The following is a 14,093-nucleotide window of genomic DNA, read 5'->3' as shown; positions in this document are numbered from 1 at the left end:
GAATATAAAAATGTCAAAAGAATGGACACTCATCCATGTGATGTGACTACTGATTAGCTGCAACCTTCAAAGTGCACGAGACAGAAAAGTGATTGCTTATTCCAGCTCGGACTGCATGTTTAGGCTGCAGCTGATCACTTGCCACTGGTTCGCTGAGGTCCGTAAGTCTCATTCCTTGTTGGAATAGAAATTGAGATCAGAGGGAAGGATATTGGTAACAATATGGAGGAGTGCCATGGTCTGGTAGACAAGCATCCATTCCTTATTGTTTTAATGACCCTGTTTGTACTATAAAAAAAAAAATTGTAGCTGCCAACCCTTCTAAATACAGAATATTGTTATGTAACACGTTGTGCGATTGTATAGGGCCTATCATAATAAACCTAGAGAGAGAAAACCCATTTGTGATTGAACAGTACAATACCTTCTGAGTTGCTCTTCGTCCAGATGCTGGCAGCAATCTCATTGTTTTCTGAGCGGTGACCCCCACCTAAATATAGATAGATGTGGACATGTTCATGAATTCTCTGATTAATGTGGAATACAAACCATGCACATTTAGCTTCCAAATTTCACCCCTTAACATCTCATGATGGATACATTAGTCATGTTTCATGTCAGAAAGTCTGGAGAGCAGAGAAGCTGATCCTGCTCCACACAGGGGATGTGCTGGCTAGATTACATAGCTGGCATCTGCTTCTAATAACAGCAACTGGAGTGCTGTTAACCTCTCAAATGCTAGTCATTTGCTGACAGCAGTATTTAAAGGGAATCTGACAGTAGGACTGACCCTGCTAAGGCACCTATATGGGCATGCGTTCTAGAAAGCTGAATAAAATGTATGCCCTGTGCGCACACTGCGTTTTTACCCACGTTTTTTTTACTTTTTTACTGCAGAAATTTCTTGAGAAAATGGTTGTAACCTTCCTGCAGACATTCCCCAACAAAACCTATGGAAAAAAAAGAAGGATTTTTGTGTACTCACCGTAAAATCTCTTTCTCTGAGTCTTCATTGGGGGACACAGGACCATGGGTTATGCTGCTGTCACTAGGAGGCTGACACTAAGTAAACAGAAAAAGTTAGCTCCTCCCCAGCAGTATAACCCCTGAGCCGGAGGCGGGCTCAATCAGTTTAGTGCACAAGCAGTAGGAGGAGAATCAAACCATTCTGGATAATACAGATAAAAACTATGAATAGTAGTCGTGTGACCAGTGGCCTGGGGAAATAGCCACTGAGGTAACCGACAGGAAATATATATAACAAATAACACAAGCAGGGTGGGTGCTGTGTCCCCCAATGAAGACTCAGAGAAAGAGATTTTACGGTGAGTACACAAAAATCCTTCTTTCTCTATCGTTTCATTGGGGGACACAGGACCATGGGACGTCCAAAAGCAGTCCCTGGGTGGGAAGAAAAACCATCACCGGAGATAGGAAGGTAACCGCTTCCCCGTCGGGCTTGCGCCAGACTTACAAGCACCTACGTTGTTACAGGTGTGTCACTGCCACCCGCAAACCTTACTCCAAGGCTGGCCGTCGCCGAAGCTTGGGTGTGAGCCTGGTAGAAACTAGTAAAGGTATGCCGACTAGATCGGGTGGCGGCCCAGGGAACCTGGACGGTCGGCATCTGTAGTCCAATCGCCCAAGGGGTATCCCTTGCTCGGTAGACCGCGGCGGAAGTCCGCCCTTCATGCGATAGTCTTCACACATGGAGTAATGGATCCATGTGAAAAAATCAGGCCCCTGGCGCCGGCATGGGCCTATTGGGACCGGGTGGAAGGGTGGACTGGTTGTCGGTGTAACCGAAAAGGGTGTCCTGCAGACATGTAAGACTGAAGGCTCGTACCAGTTCTGGAACGAACTAGGCCCCTTCCCCGCTGAGAGAGGAGACTAGAACCGAAAACTGAATACTAAACACCTCTTCTGGAAGGAAACAGCGAGCTGCCTTGGACAGAAACGAAGAGTTCTGGCCGGAGCCTCCCCCTGTCCTGCTGGAGGCGCTGGAAAACAAAAAGGGGAGAAGAACGACAAGAGGGCTGTCCGCCCTGATGCTGTCTGTAACAACGAGATGGCCACGAGGCGCCCACCTAACAAAAACAGGTGGAGCCGGGAAAAAAGGGGGTACCTTGAACGAACCCCTCACTGGAAAAAGAATCCACGTTTTTGGTGAAACGATGAAACAGCCGAGCCAGATGGACGCTTCTCAGAGCGAAGGCTCTGATTGGATGACGGAAGTGAAAAGACTCCGAAAAAAACCGAAGCGAAACGGGCCAACTACTGGCCCATACAGGGACGCGCGAGAGGGTCGCATTCGGATCTGACTGGAAGAATGCCAGCAAAAAAGAGGGAAGACGTGGTCCTCACCCACCGGGGGAGCTCTTTCCTAGTGGAAATAAATCCTGGAGGAAACTTGATTCCCGGCCCTCAACGTTGTCTGTAATCCTCTTGTCAACAGCCTGACTGAGGCAGTACCCGGGACCCACTGGTGAGGCCGTCGAACTTGGGGCCTTTGAGTCCTGGTAGAGGAGAGGGGCCCCGACACAGATAACTTGGCGGTCGGGAAGGAGCCCCGGGGCCTCCGTGAGGAGTTGAGTAGGCTCTGCGAAGTATGCTCGCCTGGGTCACTCCAGAGGCATCGTTGCCTTGGTCCATCCTGAGAACCCTCGAGACCATGGGAAGCTGCGGGAAGATGCAGGAGAACCTGAACAGGCTACACGACCGGTCGAGGGAGTCGCACCTAGACCAGAGCAGGTGGTACACTCGAAGCACTATTGACTTGAAAGTTGGAACGGGAGAACAATAAGTCCACGACTGGAGGTCTTCCCTCGTCCGTGAACTGACTGGTGACTTCCCTGTTGAGGAGCACTTTCCCTAAGGGAGGTCTTTCCTACCGAAAAAATCGGCCGTCCAAAACGTCCATGCCAGGGATGGACTGACCGAGATAGCGAGTTAATGGACCCGTCCCAGGGCAAAATCTTCTTGGCCTCTTCCTTTGCCATGACATTCTCTGGGTCTACCTGGTGGATGATGCATGTCACCGCTGTGGCATGGTCTGACTGGAACCTGACTGGGCAAGGCCCGACCCAGAGAAGAATTGTAGCCGTGCTAACCGGATGGCTCTGGCTTCCGGAATGTTGAAGGGGAAACAACGCTCTAGGGCTGACCCTCGGGACCGTGCCGAGGAAAAAGTGGGGGTAGCATACCCCAGCACGGGAGACTGGTGACGGTTGAGAATATCCTCCAGCGGAGGGAAGGGAAGCTTCTTAAGGGACGATTTCGAAGACTGGTCCGCTATGAGAAAATTGGCGGATCAACCGTGAAGACGGAACCCTCCTTGTCTCCGATCTTCAGTGTGGTCCACTGGAGAGAAGGGTTGAAATCTGGTACGTGCACCGCCGCTATCACCTGCACAAACTGCCGAGGGCTCGCATAGCCAAAACGGGAGCGGGTGGCAAGGGTACGCGGAACTCTGTGCCAGGAAGGAAACTATTCCTGCGTGAGGAGTACTTCCTCCTGAACGGGCTCGAAAAAACCGTGCCTAAGGGATGATGGACCGAGCCGGGGTCTGGGAGGACTCGTTCCGGTATCTCAGCTACTCTAGTAGCGGAAAGTGAAAATGACGGTCTAACCTCAAGCAAGGAACCTTGAAGGGAGAACCCTGGACCTCCCGGCCGTACTTGGGCGTAGAGAACCTAGCAGCCCTGTAGAGTAGGGTGCGCAGGGACAGAGATCCCTGTCAGCGCTCCTACAAAAAACTGGAACGGTCCACTGCCACGCAAGGCGGAGGGGCTGTTGGAGGAATAGAGGCTTCCTGACGAGAGCGGCGTGAACGGCTGGAACCTAGTGTGAGGGGACGATCCTGATGCCTCTGGAGCGATGCAGGGAAAGGGATGAACCCTTCCCTTACGTAGTCTAGGGGAGAGAAGTACTCTACCCTGACGTAGCCAAGGGGGGCCACTGAACTCGCCTATCTTCAGAGGGGCGTTCCCTAAGGTCCGAAGGGAAGTCAGTGGCCTCCTAGATGCCGATCTGCGTACCTGATCCCGAGTCAGAGGCCTCGACGGGTGGACACCCTGATGGTAGAGGCTCAGGCCGAGCGGCAGGCAGGCCCCAGGTATGTGAAGAGAGGGTACTCACTGAAGATGATAACCAGTCCTGGGACAGCCTAGGTGGAACTTGGTCCGCTGCGTATGGAGTTCGCTGATTCTCCGAGGGACGCCACGTTCGGGACGAGAAAAACCGGAGGAACACAGGCGGGTCGACTACAGGGTGGGGTGCCCCTTCCATTTGGAGCCCCCTTTCTAGAAGGGGTAATGACAATAAAAGGACTTACCACCGGTAAAAATCGAGGCCTGGGATTATCCGTGATAACGCAGTCACACGGCGAACTGTATTCCAATGAAACCGCAGGGGCCTGCCCTCTTCCTCTCTGCAAGGTAACTGCCCCCTCTCTCCAGAGCCCTACGGGGGAATGATAATGACCAAAATACACGACTTACCGCTGGTAAACGCCGTGTCTGGTAGATGTCTGTGGTCAACGACTCCAGTGTAGCATGGTCATACTCTCCGAAAACCCCTTTGGAGAAGGGAATAATGACAATGACATGGCTTACCGCTGGTAAACGTCATGTCTGGTGGATGTCTGTGAACACGCGGTAACTCGGCGAACTCTGGATGTCCCCCGAGCGCATCAAGGGACTGCTCCAAACGCCCTAAAGGAGACCTGGGTGCACAGAGAGAAGAGGGGCTGTCCGTAGCCTTACGGCCTGACTCACCGTTTCGATCATGCTATTCGTCCTGCGCCAAAACATCCAGGTCCTGCTCGGAGTCCAGCGGAGGTGGAAAGCCTGGGCCATCACCCGGGAGGTCGGAAGACTACCGGAGGAGGGGCAGTCTGGACCTGGGGAATAAGGTGGAAAAACTGGGGGGCCACGAAAAGCGAGACCTGCCGGGTCCGCTTCTAGCCTAGGCAAAAAATCCCTGGTACGGAACTCGTCTCCCCGAGGGAATGGCGCCGTTTTGTACAAAAACGCCAGCCCTGAGTAAAAAAAAACCCCACTGTATTTAATAAACATGGAAGACTTGGGTCTATTTTCCCCTGATATACGAGCTGCTGCAGCGTCAGCAAACCGCATACCAGGAGTTTGACATAATCCCCTTTTTTTTTTTGATGAACGCTGGGGAGGCTGGAGGCGGGCCCAGGAGAGCGGGAAAAAGCATCCACCGCCCCCACTGTGATGCCTGGGGCTGAGTGGAGGGCGGAGACGGATCGGCCGGCGGCCAATAGCGATGCGGCGGGGGCGGGCCTGTGACGCCGGAGACAGGGCCGAAGCCGGGGCCTAAATTTTTGAGGCAGCCGGCGCGTGTGATCTAGAGACCGCGGTTCTACCCGCGGGAGCGGCGGCGCGGCAGCTGGAACCGGCCGAGCACTGCGGGTGTAGAGAGGACTCCAGAGCCGGATGGGGACGTGGCTGGTGGCGCCCGGTGAGTAGGCCCGGACTGGGGCCTAAATTTTGCAACAGCCGGCGCAGGGAAAAGTAGCGACCGACGGTCCTACCTGCGGGAGCGGCAGCGCGCAGCAATGTCCGGGCACCGGCCGAGGTGCTCGGTGACTGTGAGTAGGCCCGGACCGGGGCCTATATCTTGAAGCCGCCCGGGAGAAGGTAGGGGGAGTGTCCTACCTGGTCGGCGGCGCCGCATCTGGCAGTGTGCAGGCGTGGAGCTCTGCACTTGTGTCTGCGTGCTCCGCACACCGGAGGGCTGGCTGCGGGCCGCAGAAGAAGAATGAGGCAGGCAGGCAGGCAGGCAGGGAGGTGGACGCCGGTGGGGGCAGGGAGCCCCCTGTAGTGAATAAGCGCTGCGGGCCCGATCATCATCCAGACGCGCTGCGAGGTCCAGTCCCTGCTGTATGCCCCTTGCACCCTTTGGGGTGATACCGCAGGGTGAATAGGGGGTGCCCCGGAAGGAATAGCCCCACATGCCAACCCGGGAGTGGTACCGTGGAATTGGACGGGGGAGAGGGCCCGACGAGTCAAGCTTCTGCGACCCAGGGGAGTGGTACCCACACGGGCTGCGAGAGCTGAGTAGAGAGAACGATACCTGCAGAAAAAAAAGAATTCCAACAGATGAGAGCGACGAGCGTCGCCGAGAGAAAAAATGAAAAAAATATACGCAAAAAATCAAGTGGCTGAAGGGGGCCCAGTCGGCCCACATCAGCCTCCTACGACACTAAGCAAAAAACTGATTGAGCCCGCCTCCGGCTCAGGGGTTATACTGCTGGGGAGTAGCTAACTTTTTCTGTTTACTTAGTGTCAGCCTCCTAGTGACAGCAGCATAACCCATGGTCCTGTGTCCCCCAATGAAACGATAGAGAAATAGCTGTGCGCACACTGCAGTTTTTTTTCACAAGAACATTCTTTCTGCAGAATTTCTTGAGAAAAAGAATGAGCATGTCACTACTTTTCTGCAGGTACCTGCATTTTTTGCCATAGAGAATGGTAAAAAAACGCAGGGACCAACCTGCGGAATAAAACGCATCAAAACCGCACAAAACTGCGGTAAAACCGAATGTGGTTTTTGGTGCACTTATCTTTCAGACTCAAGAAATTTCTTGAGAAAAATCCTTTTTCTAGTGTGAACAGAACCTTATACCTTTGTATCTGCAATTCAATGTCTTATGCCAGAGAAATCCACGTTTTTCTTAATATGTAAATTAGATGTTAATATCTATGGGTGGGACAGAGATCTCCCTAAGATTCTTCCTCCAGAGCTTATTTTATGTGAAAGGGGGCATTACCTGTGTGAGGCATGTAATAACTGACTGTCTGCTTTCCTGATCTACATGTCTCACACAGGTAACAACCCTATTCATTTAAAAATGTAAAAAAGTATAAAAATTTAAATCACCTTTTGCATCCTTTTTGCAATTTCACTTTACTTGGAAATTGTTTCCTATTTTCCAGTACACTCTATGATAAAGTGGATGGTGTCATTCAAAAGTACAAGTCCCACAAAATATCAAACCCAAACATGGCTTTGTCGGCAGCAAAATATACTGTAGCTATAGCTCTTGGTATAAGGGGAGGGAGATTTCAGACCCTGATTCCAGCGATGTGTCACTTACTTAACTGTTTGCTGTCATTTAAAAAAATAAATAAATAAATAAATAAATAATGTTTTCTCTGCTGCAGATCTAGCAGTTATACAGAGCTCCTGAATATGCTGGACTACCTGGCAGCACACCAAGTAGTCCTCTAATAGATATTCTACAGCTGATTAAACAGTGATTGTATCAAAACTACACTAAGCAGCCCAGTAAGTGACACATCGCTGGATTCAGAATCTCTGCCCCTACAATATGCTGCTCTCCGATTAGGTTGCAAAAACCTGGTGACAGATTCCCTTTAAATAAAAAATCTGCAGTCACTGTATGTGACTGCCAAATCAAGACAGTGTGCGACATGCACTATATGATCTCCAATGAATGGGCGGTCACGTATACAATGTGCCTCCTTGAGGTCACACATAAACTAATATTACCTGGCTTCTCTCAATACTTTTCTATTGATAATATTTGGCATGTGCCCATATTTATGCAAATCATATTTATATGGATTTGTAACTGTCCTCTTGCTTGTGGTCCACAGGGGAATGATCGCACAGTCTGAAGTCACATAGAGTGACTGCAAACTTTTCTTCCGGGACCATAGAAGCCCTTTGAAACATTGCATTTCCTGGCCTCAATGGGTTACTCTTTTCTTGCCCATCTGCAGACTTTAGTACAGATTATTGTAAACCCCCAGCTTCACAACACTTGTCCTTGACAACAGGGATTCTGTGCCCTACCTGCAAGTAATCCACACGGTTTAACTGTAGCTCCATGTTGATGACGGCCAGCTGTCTCGTAGCGTCTTACAAGAAATCGCCCATAAATAGCGAGTCCAGAGGTGAGGCCTCCGTCAGCTCCTCACCAGGAGGTTTTCTGTTTCACTGTATAATGGCATAGCTGAAAATACATTAAAAGCAACAGTTAGAGAAGAACACAACAGAGCTATGTATAATGTGACATATCTCAGTAAACAGAATACCATATTAGTGGTTCCAGTATACATTACCATATATAACCTACAAAAAGAATACTGAAACTCATATTAAAACAATAATTTTTATTATTGAAAATTGTTAAAAGGTTTTTACAGGAAGAAAAGTTGAGGGAGGGGGAAAAAAGGGAGCATGAAAAATGAACAGTGAATAATATCCTAAAATGGTCACCCAGTAGCAGGGTGGATTGATTTAAATCACGCCGATTTAAATCATGATTTAAATCACGATTTAAATCAAAAGATTTTTTTCTATTTAAATCGGATCGATTTAAATCATGATTTTAATCATGATTTAAATCACTGATTTAAATCAAAAGGTTTTTTTTAATATAAATCACGATTAAAATGAGAAGTGAGAGCAGTGTGCATGTGCGCCCATAGTTACACGGACGAAACTAGGGGCAACGATCTAACGCCAGGGTGAGGGGGGGACCCCAAAGTAAGTAAAAATCTTTTTTGTTTTACTATATGGCAATAGGTAGGTGTTTAAAAGCAGCATGTCTTAATTGTATAAACTATTAATAGCTTCCACATTTTGTTCATACTGCCCCTTTAATTCCACACTTCTAGCTTGGTTTCAGTTTTGGTTTAGTTTCTTTTTCCCTGCATTCAGTTGACATGCCCAAACTTGTTGGATAGTCAGCAGTACTTGGCTCAGGCTGTAGTAACATCAGCAGTGCTTGGCTCAGGCTGTAGTAACAATCAAACTTCATAAGTGATCTGTGTGAGCCATGGCAACAGGTCGTAAGAGAGACCCTATTTGGGTTCATTTTGTTAAGATGCCAGCAGCAGATCTTGGAAAGAAAGGTGCAAGAGCAAAGTGCAAATACTGTCAAAAGGATATCCAAGGACTTGTTTGCCGTTTGAAATCACATTATGAAAACTGCAACCAGAAGGGAAATGAAGATGTTGATAGTGATACAACTAATGTCAATGAACCCCCACAGCTTCTTATGCACCAGGAGCCTAGTACTAGTGGTAAGTCTGGCAATTAATTTACAACCTATTTTTTTAACAGACATTTTACTGGGATGGTTAAAGTCTATGAAAAGAAAAATTTCTAGCACTGGTAGTTCTGGAGTATAGAATTTAAATTTATGTTAAGGCAATATTTCACAGAAAATTAACGCTAAAGGACATGTGCACCTTTATTTTTTTAAGGTGCACATGTCCCCCCCCCCCCCCGCAGCGCTCTTACCTCCGATCCCCGCAGCGCTGAGATCCGTGGCTTCGTTTTGACCGTCCGCCTCCCGTCCTCCGGTTGCGGCCTACTCGCAGTGATCCAGCGGTGTGACGTCAGCGGGCCGCACGCTCCATTGAAATGAATGGAGGCGCTCGCAGACGGGCAGAACGAAGCCACGGATCCCCGCAGCGCTGACATCGGAGGTAAGAGAGCTGCGGGGGGAGGACATGTGCACATTGTGACTGGCTGCACCTTAAAAAATAAAGGTGCACATGTCCTTTAAGTAAAAATAAACTGTGTATACGCTTATTTTTTTTTTTATTGTAGGCTGCAATTCACTTTTGAAGTCTGCCAAATTGACCATTTTAAAAAAAAACATTTTTAAAACTTTTGTGACATAATTTTTTTCAGTTTCTGAGGCTCTGATATTAGTTACCAGTATTACAGCAACCTCACTGGAAAACTTGAGTAGCATAACTTTTGAGACAGCCCTTATAGGACGAGGACCATTACATTGTTCAAAAAGTTTGTTTCAATATTTTCGTTATATTTCTTCAAATACGCAGTCGATTTATATTTTTAATTTCTGTGCTTTCAGGGTCAAATATGGCTTGTGCTGCACGTGACAATCAATATCTGGGTACAACTTCAACAAAGCAGCCCAAAAAAAAACTATGCGTGCAACAAACTGTAGAAAAATTCATCTTAAAGACTACGACGAGCCAGAAAGAACATTTTGATGAATTAATTGCTAAATTCATATTTGCAACCAATTCTTCTTTCCGACTAGTTGAGCACCCATTGTTTGTACAAATGATCGAAGGAATTAGACCAGGCTACAAACCACCAAGTAGATTTGATATCTCAGGAAAACATCTTCAGGCTGTATACGACATAGAAAGAGCGGCTTGTACAAAATATTTGAAAGACAAGGTTGTTAACATGAAATAGAAAATGAGTATGTCTGGCTCACTGTGTATATGGTAGGTGCACAGAAAAATAAAGTAGTCAATTCAATCAAAATAGCTCTGGCACACTAGAAATTGATAACACGGAAAATTCTTCAAAAGTTGGATATTCTTTATTAGTGCGAAAGGACAAATGATAAATCATCCAACGTTTCGACCATTTAGGTCTTTGTCAAGGATAATGTTATCTATGACAACAAAAATAAAGATTTTTTAGTTACAAAAAAGAAAACAACTTAATACATGATATCACATCATAAATGTCAAACAAATATATCGCTTCCACATTGTGCAATCGGTCAATTGACCTTACAATGTCGCACATAATATCAGGAACAAGTTTCATGTAATATTTTAATCACATAACATACACCTATCTGAAGGACAAAATCCAGAGGAGATGTATATGACAATAATCATGAGGAGAAAATATATATATATAAGTCAAACAGACAGATACCCACCTATATGAGTATCGGAATAATGTGCTTTCAATTGTATATGGTCATCACCAAAATGAATGAAGTTATGACAATCTAGTCCTGTATCATAGAGAAAGCACATATGAATATCATATCACAAATTACATGAACATGCGTGTGAGAGAAAGCAACTTCTTTCTATATTCTCTGCTTGTGCGCTGCTATAGTATAAGCACAACTTAATATCTGTACCTTATGCACTTTGTCAGTAAAAGTAAGAAGGTAGCGGAGATCTACTCCAAAACTGGAGGCAGTAAATGACTGAGTCTAGATATAAAATTAATATGAGAACAAGTATCAACAACACATACGGATTCTAGCAAGATGGACAATAAATAGGAACAAGATCCTCACCACTGTTAGTCAGAGAATGCTTTTCAGAAGTTTTAAAAGGAAGTGACGCAATTCCCTTGCTGTGGGGTTCTGGATTGCCTCAGGATCCCTCAAAACTATAGAACAATGCCAAATTACTCAGGGTAATATTGATATTGATAGGATATATCCAACATCTCATATATATCATTTATGTATATGTCCTTTATTCCTTTGGCATTGTTCTATAGTTTTGAGGGATCCTGAGGCAATCCAGAACCCCACAGCAAGGGAATTGCGTCACTTCCTTTTAAAACTTCTGAAAAGCATTCTCTGACTAACAGTGGTGAGGATCTTGTTCCTATTTATTGTCCATCTTGCTAGAATCCGTATGTGTTGTTGATACTTGTTCTCATATTAATTTTATATCTAGACTCAGTCATTTACTGCCTCCAGTTTTGGAGTAGATCTCCGCTACCTTCTTACTTTTACTGACAAAGTGCATAAGGTACAGATATTAAGTTGTGCTTATACTATAGCAGCGCACAAGCAGAGAATATAGAAAGAAGTTGCTTTCTCTCACACGCATGTTCATGTAATTTGTGATATGATATTCATATGTGCTTTCTCTATGATACAGGACTAGATTGTCATAACTTCATTCATTTTGGTGATGACCATATACAATTGAAAGCACATTATTCCGATACTCATATAGGTGGGTATCTGTCTGTTTGACTTATATATATATATTTTCTCCTCATGATTATTGTCATATACATCTCCTCTGGATTTTGTCCTTCAGATAGGTGTATGTTATGTGATTAAAATATTACATGAAACTTGTTCCTGATATTATGTGCGACATTGTAAGGTCAATTGACCGATTGCACAATGTGGAAGCGATATATTTGTTTGACATTTATGATGTGATATCATGTATTAAGTTGTTTTCTTTTTTGTAACTAAAAAATCTTTATTTTTGTTGTCATAGATAACATTATCCTTGACAAAGACCTAAATGGTCGAAACGTTGGATGATTTATCATTTGTCCTTTCGCACTAATAAAGAATATCCAACTTTTGAAGAATTTTCCGTGTTATCAATTTCTAGTGTGCCAGAGCTATTTTGATTGAATTGACTACTTTATTTTTCTGTGCACCTACCATATACACAGTGAGCCAGACATACTCATTTTCTATTTGACGTTTTTTTATCTGAGCTCCAGTGTCTTCACCTATCAGTCCAGATGTCCTTTACCACTTTTTCCTATAATACGGATGAGGTCAACAGCATCTTGTCCAAAGTGACTATACCTAACACATTTCTATCTGTACCTAGTGAAGAGGTACGTTCTAGAGACTACGAAAAAGAACTACGTAGGCATACGGCATTAGAATTACATTGTGCCACATTGGCCGAGTACCACCGAGTACAGCGTATTCCCAGAGGACTGCGTGTGTCATTGAAACCTACTCTTTTTGCCGACAAACCAGATTATTGTACAAAATTTGAAAGTATTATTAATAAGTGTTCGATGGACATAATTATTCTCACAATTGAATTCCTACAAAAAGAAATTGAGGATTTGGGACAGAATATCAGCTCTATTGAACAGCAGCTCCAAAACACCATCCCCAGTACCGAGTGGGATAGAATTCACTCTAAAACCAAGGAGAATATAGCCGAATTCAGGAGGACCCTACAAGAACGGAAACGTTCTAAATTTATAAGAGACCAAGAAGATTATTCTAAGAATCGTGTCTATCGTTGGCAATTCACGGAGGATAATCCCAGGCGGCCAGCCTTTTATAATCGTTACTCCTCGTCTTCAGGATCTGATACAGAACAATACACCTCCCGCCAGTCTCGTTTTTTGGTCCAGCGCACAAACCAAAGAGGAAAACGAGGCGCAGTAAGAGGGGCAACAGGAACCGTACCAACATACCATGTGCAGACACGTTCTCAGGTACTAACTTAGTGTATAATATCTCATCCTATAATTTGTCTGTGACTGAAACACGTGTATTACAAAAGGGGTTATCCTTTTGCCCTACTCCACCACTTAATTCATTTGTGTTGGATCAGGAGATGAGGAGGTTTTTTAGGACCCTTAGATTAAAAGCCCACTTTAGTACCAACAGGGACACACCTACTGACACGACTTCCACTGGATCTGACGATATGTTTCGATTAAAACAGTTGGAATTGAGGATTCCGAGCTCTTTTAATCCTCCCAAAACATACCACCCTATTGAAACTTTTGTCTCCTTGGTATCCCGAGATATTAATCAAACGCTTAAATCTGTTGATGAGGGTCAATATAGAATAAGGCATAATCTTACTATAGAAGAGAGTCGGGCGGTCCAGGATTTAAAGAACAATCCTAGGATTGTTATCAAACCAGCGGATAAGGGTGGGGCCATTGTAGTGTTAGATAAAACATACTATGTTGGTGAGATATTGGGCCAATTGAGTGACGTTAACACTTATCTTCCCATCCAACGAGATCCTACATCTCGGATACAGGGATTGATTAAACAGACTATCGATCTTTATCTCTCCAACAACACCATTGATCAGAAATTGGCCGAATATCTCATTAAGGTACACCCTGTAACACCTGTGTTTTATACACTACCGAAGGTTCACAAAAACTTGAATCAGCCACCTGGACGCCCCATTGTAGCTTCCACGGAATCTATCCTATCTCCATTGGCTATTACAGTGGAGCGAATTCTCACTCCGCTAATAACTAAGATTAGATCTTATCTCAAGGATACTTCCGATTTCTTGTCGCACTTACAACTTGTAGACACATTACCTTCGGGGTGCATTCTTGTATCTTTTGATGTCAACAGTCTGTATACCAGCATCCAACACCATGAGGGTATACAGGCTGTTGATTGGTTCCTGACTGAGCACAGTTCCCATTCTTCACTACAGAATGGGTTCTGTCTGGATCTTCTCCGACTTGTTTTGGAAAACAATTTCTTCTTATTCCAAGATCAATTTTATTTGCAGAAACGGGGGACCGCGATGGGT

General features: G+C 45.4%; 2 protein-coding genes across 3 annotated transcripts in view; both read right to left on the bottom strand.

Annotated features, from left to right (window-relative positions):
• ANXA5 (annexin A5) overlaps nt 1-14,093 on the bottom strand; it is a 445,678-nt gene that overhangs the window by 368,449 nt on the left and 63,136 nt on the right. The gene's annotated exons all lie outside the window — the stretch shown is intronic.
• BBS7 (Bardet-Biedl syndrome 7) overlaps nt 1-14,093 on the bottom strand; it is a 144,229-nt gene that overhangs the window by 87,340 nt on the left and 42,796 nt on the right. For both annotated transcript variants that reach the window (XM_075349109.1, XM_075349118.1), the window contains exons 2-3: nt 7,846-8,005; nt 425-490 (exon numbers count right to left, since the gene is read on the bottom strand). In XM_075349109.1, coding sequence (XP_075205224.1) covers nt 425-490; nt 7,846-7,881 — 102 coding nt within the window. In that variant the 5' untranslated portion in view covers nt 7,882-8,005. The remainder of the gene's footprint in view (nt 1-424; nt 491-7,845; nt 8,006-14,093) is intronic.

This window comes from Anomaloglossus baeobatrachus, chromosome 1 (assembly GCF_048569485.1).
Source record: "Anomaloglossus baeobatrachus isolate aAnoBae1 chromosome 1, aAnoBae1.hap1, whole genome shotgun sequence".
NCBI lineage: Eukaryota > Metazoa > Chordata > Amphibia > Anura > Aromobatidae > Anomaloglossus > Anomaloglossus baeobatrachus.
The sequence above is the reverse complement of the archived record's forward strand: the minus strand, read 5'-3'. Positions and strand labels throughout refer to the sequence as shown.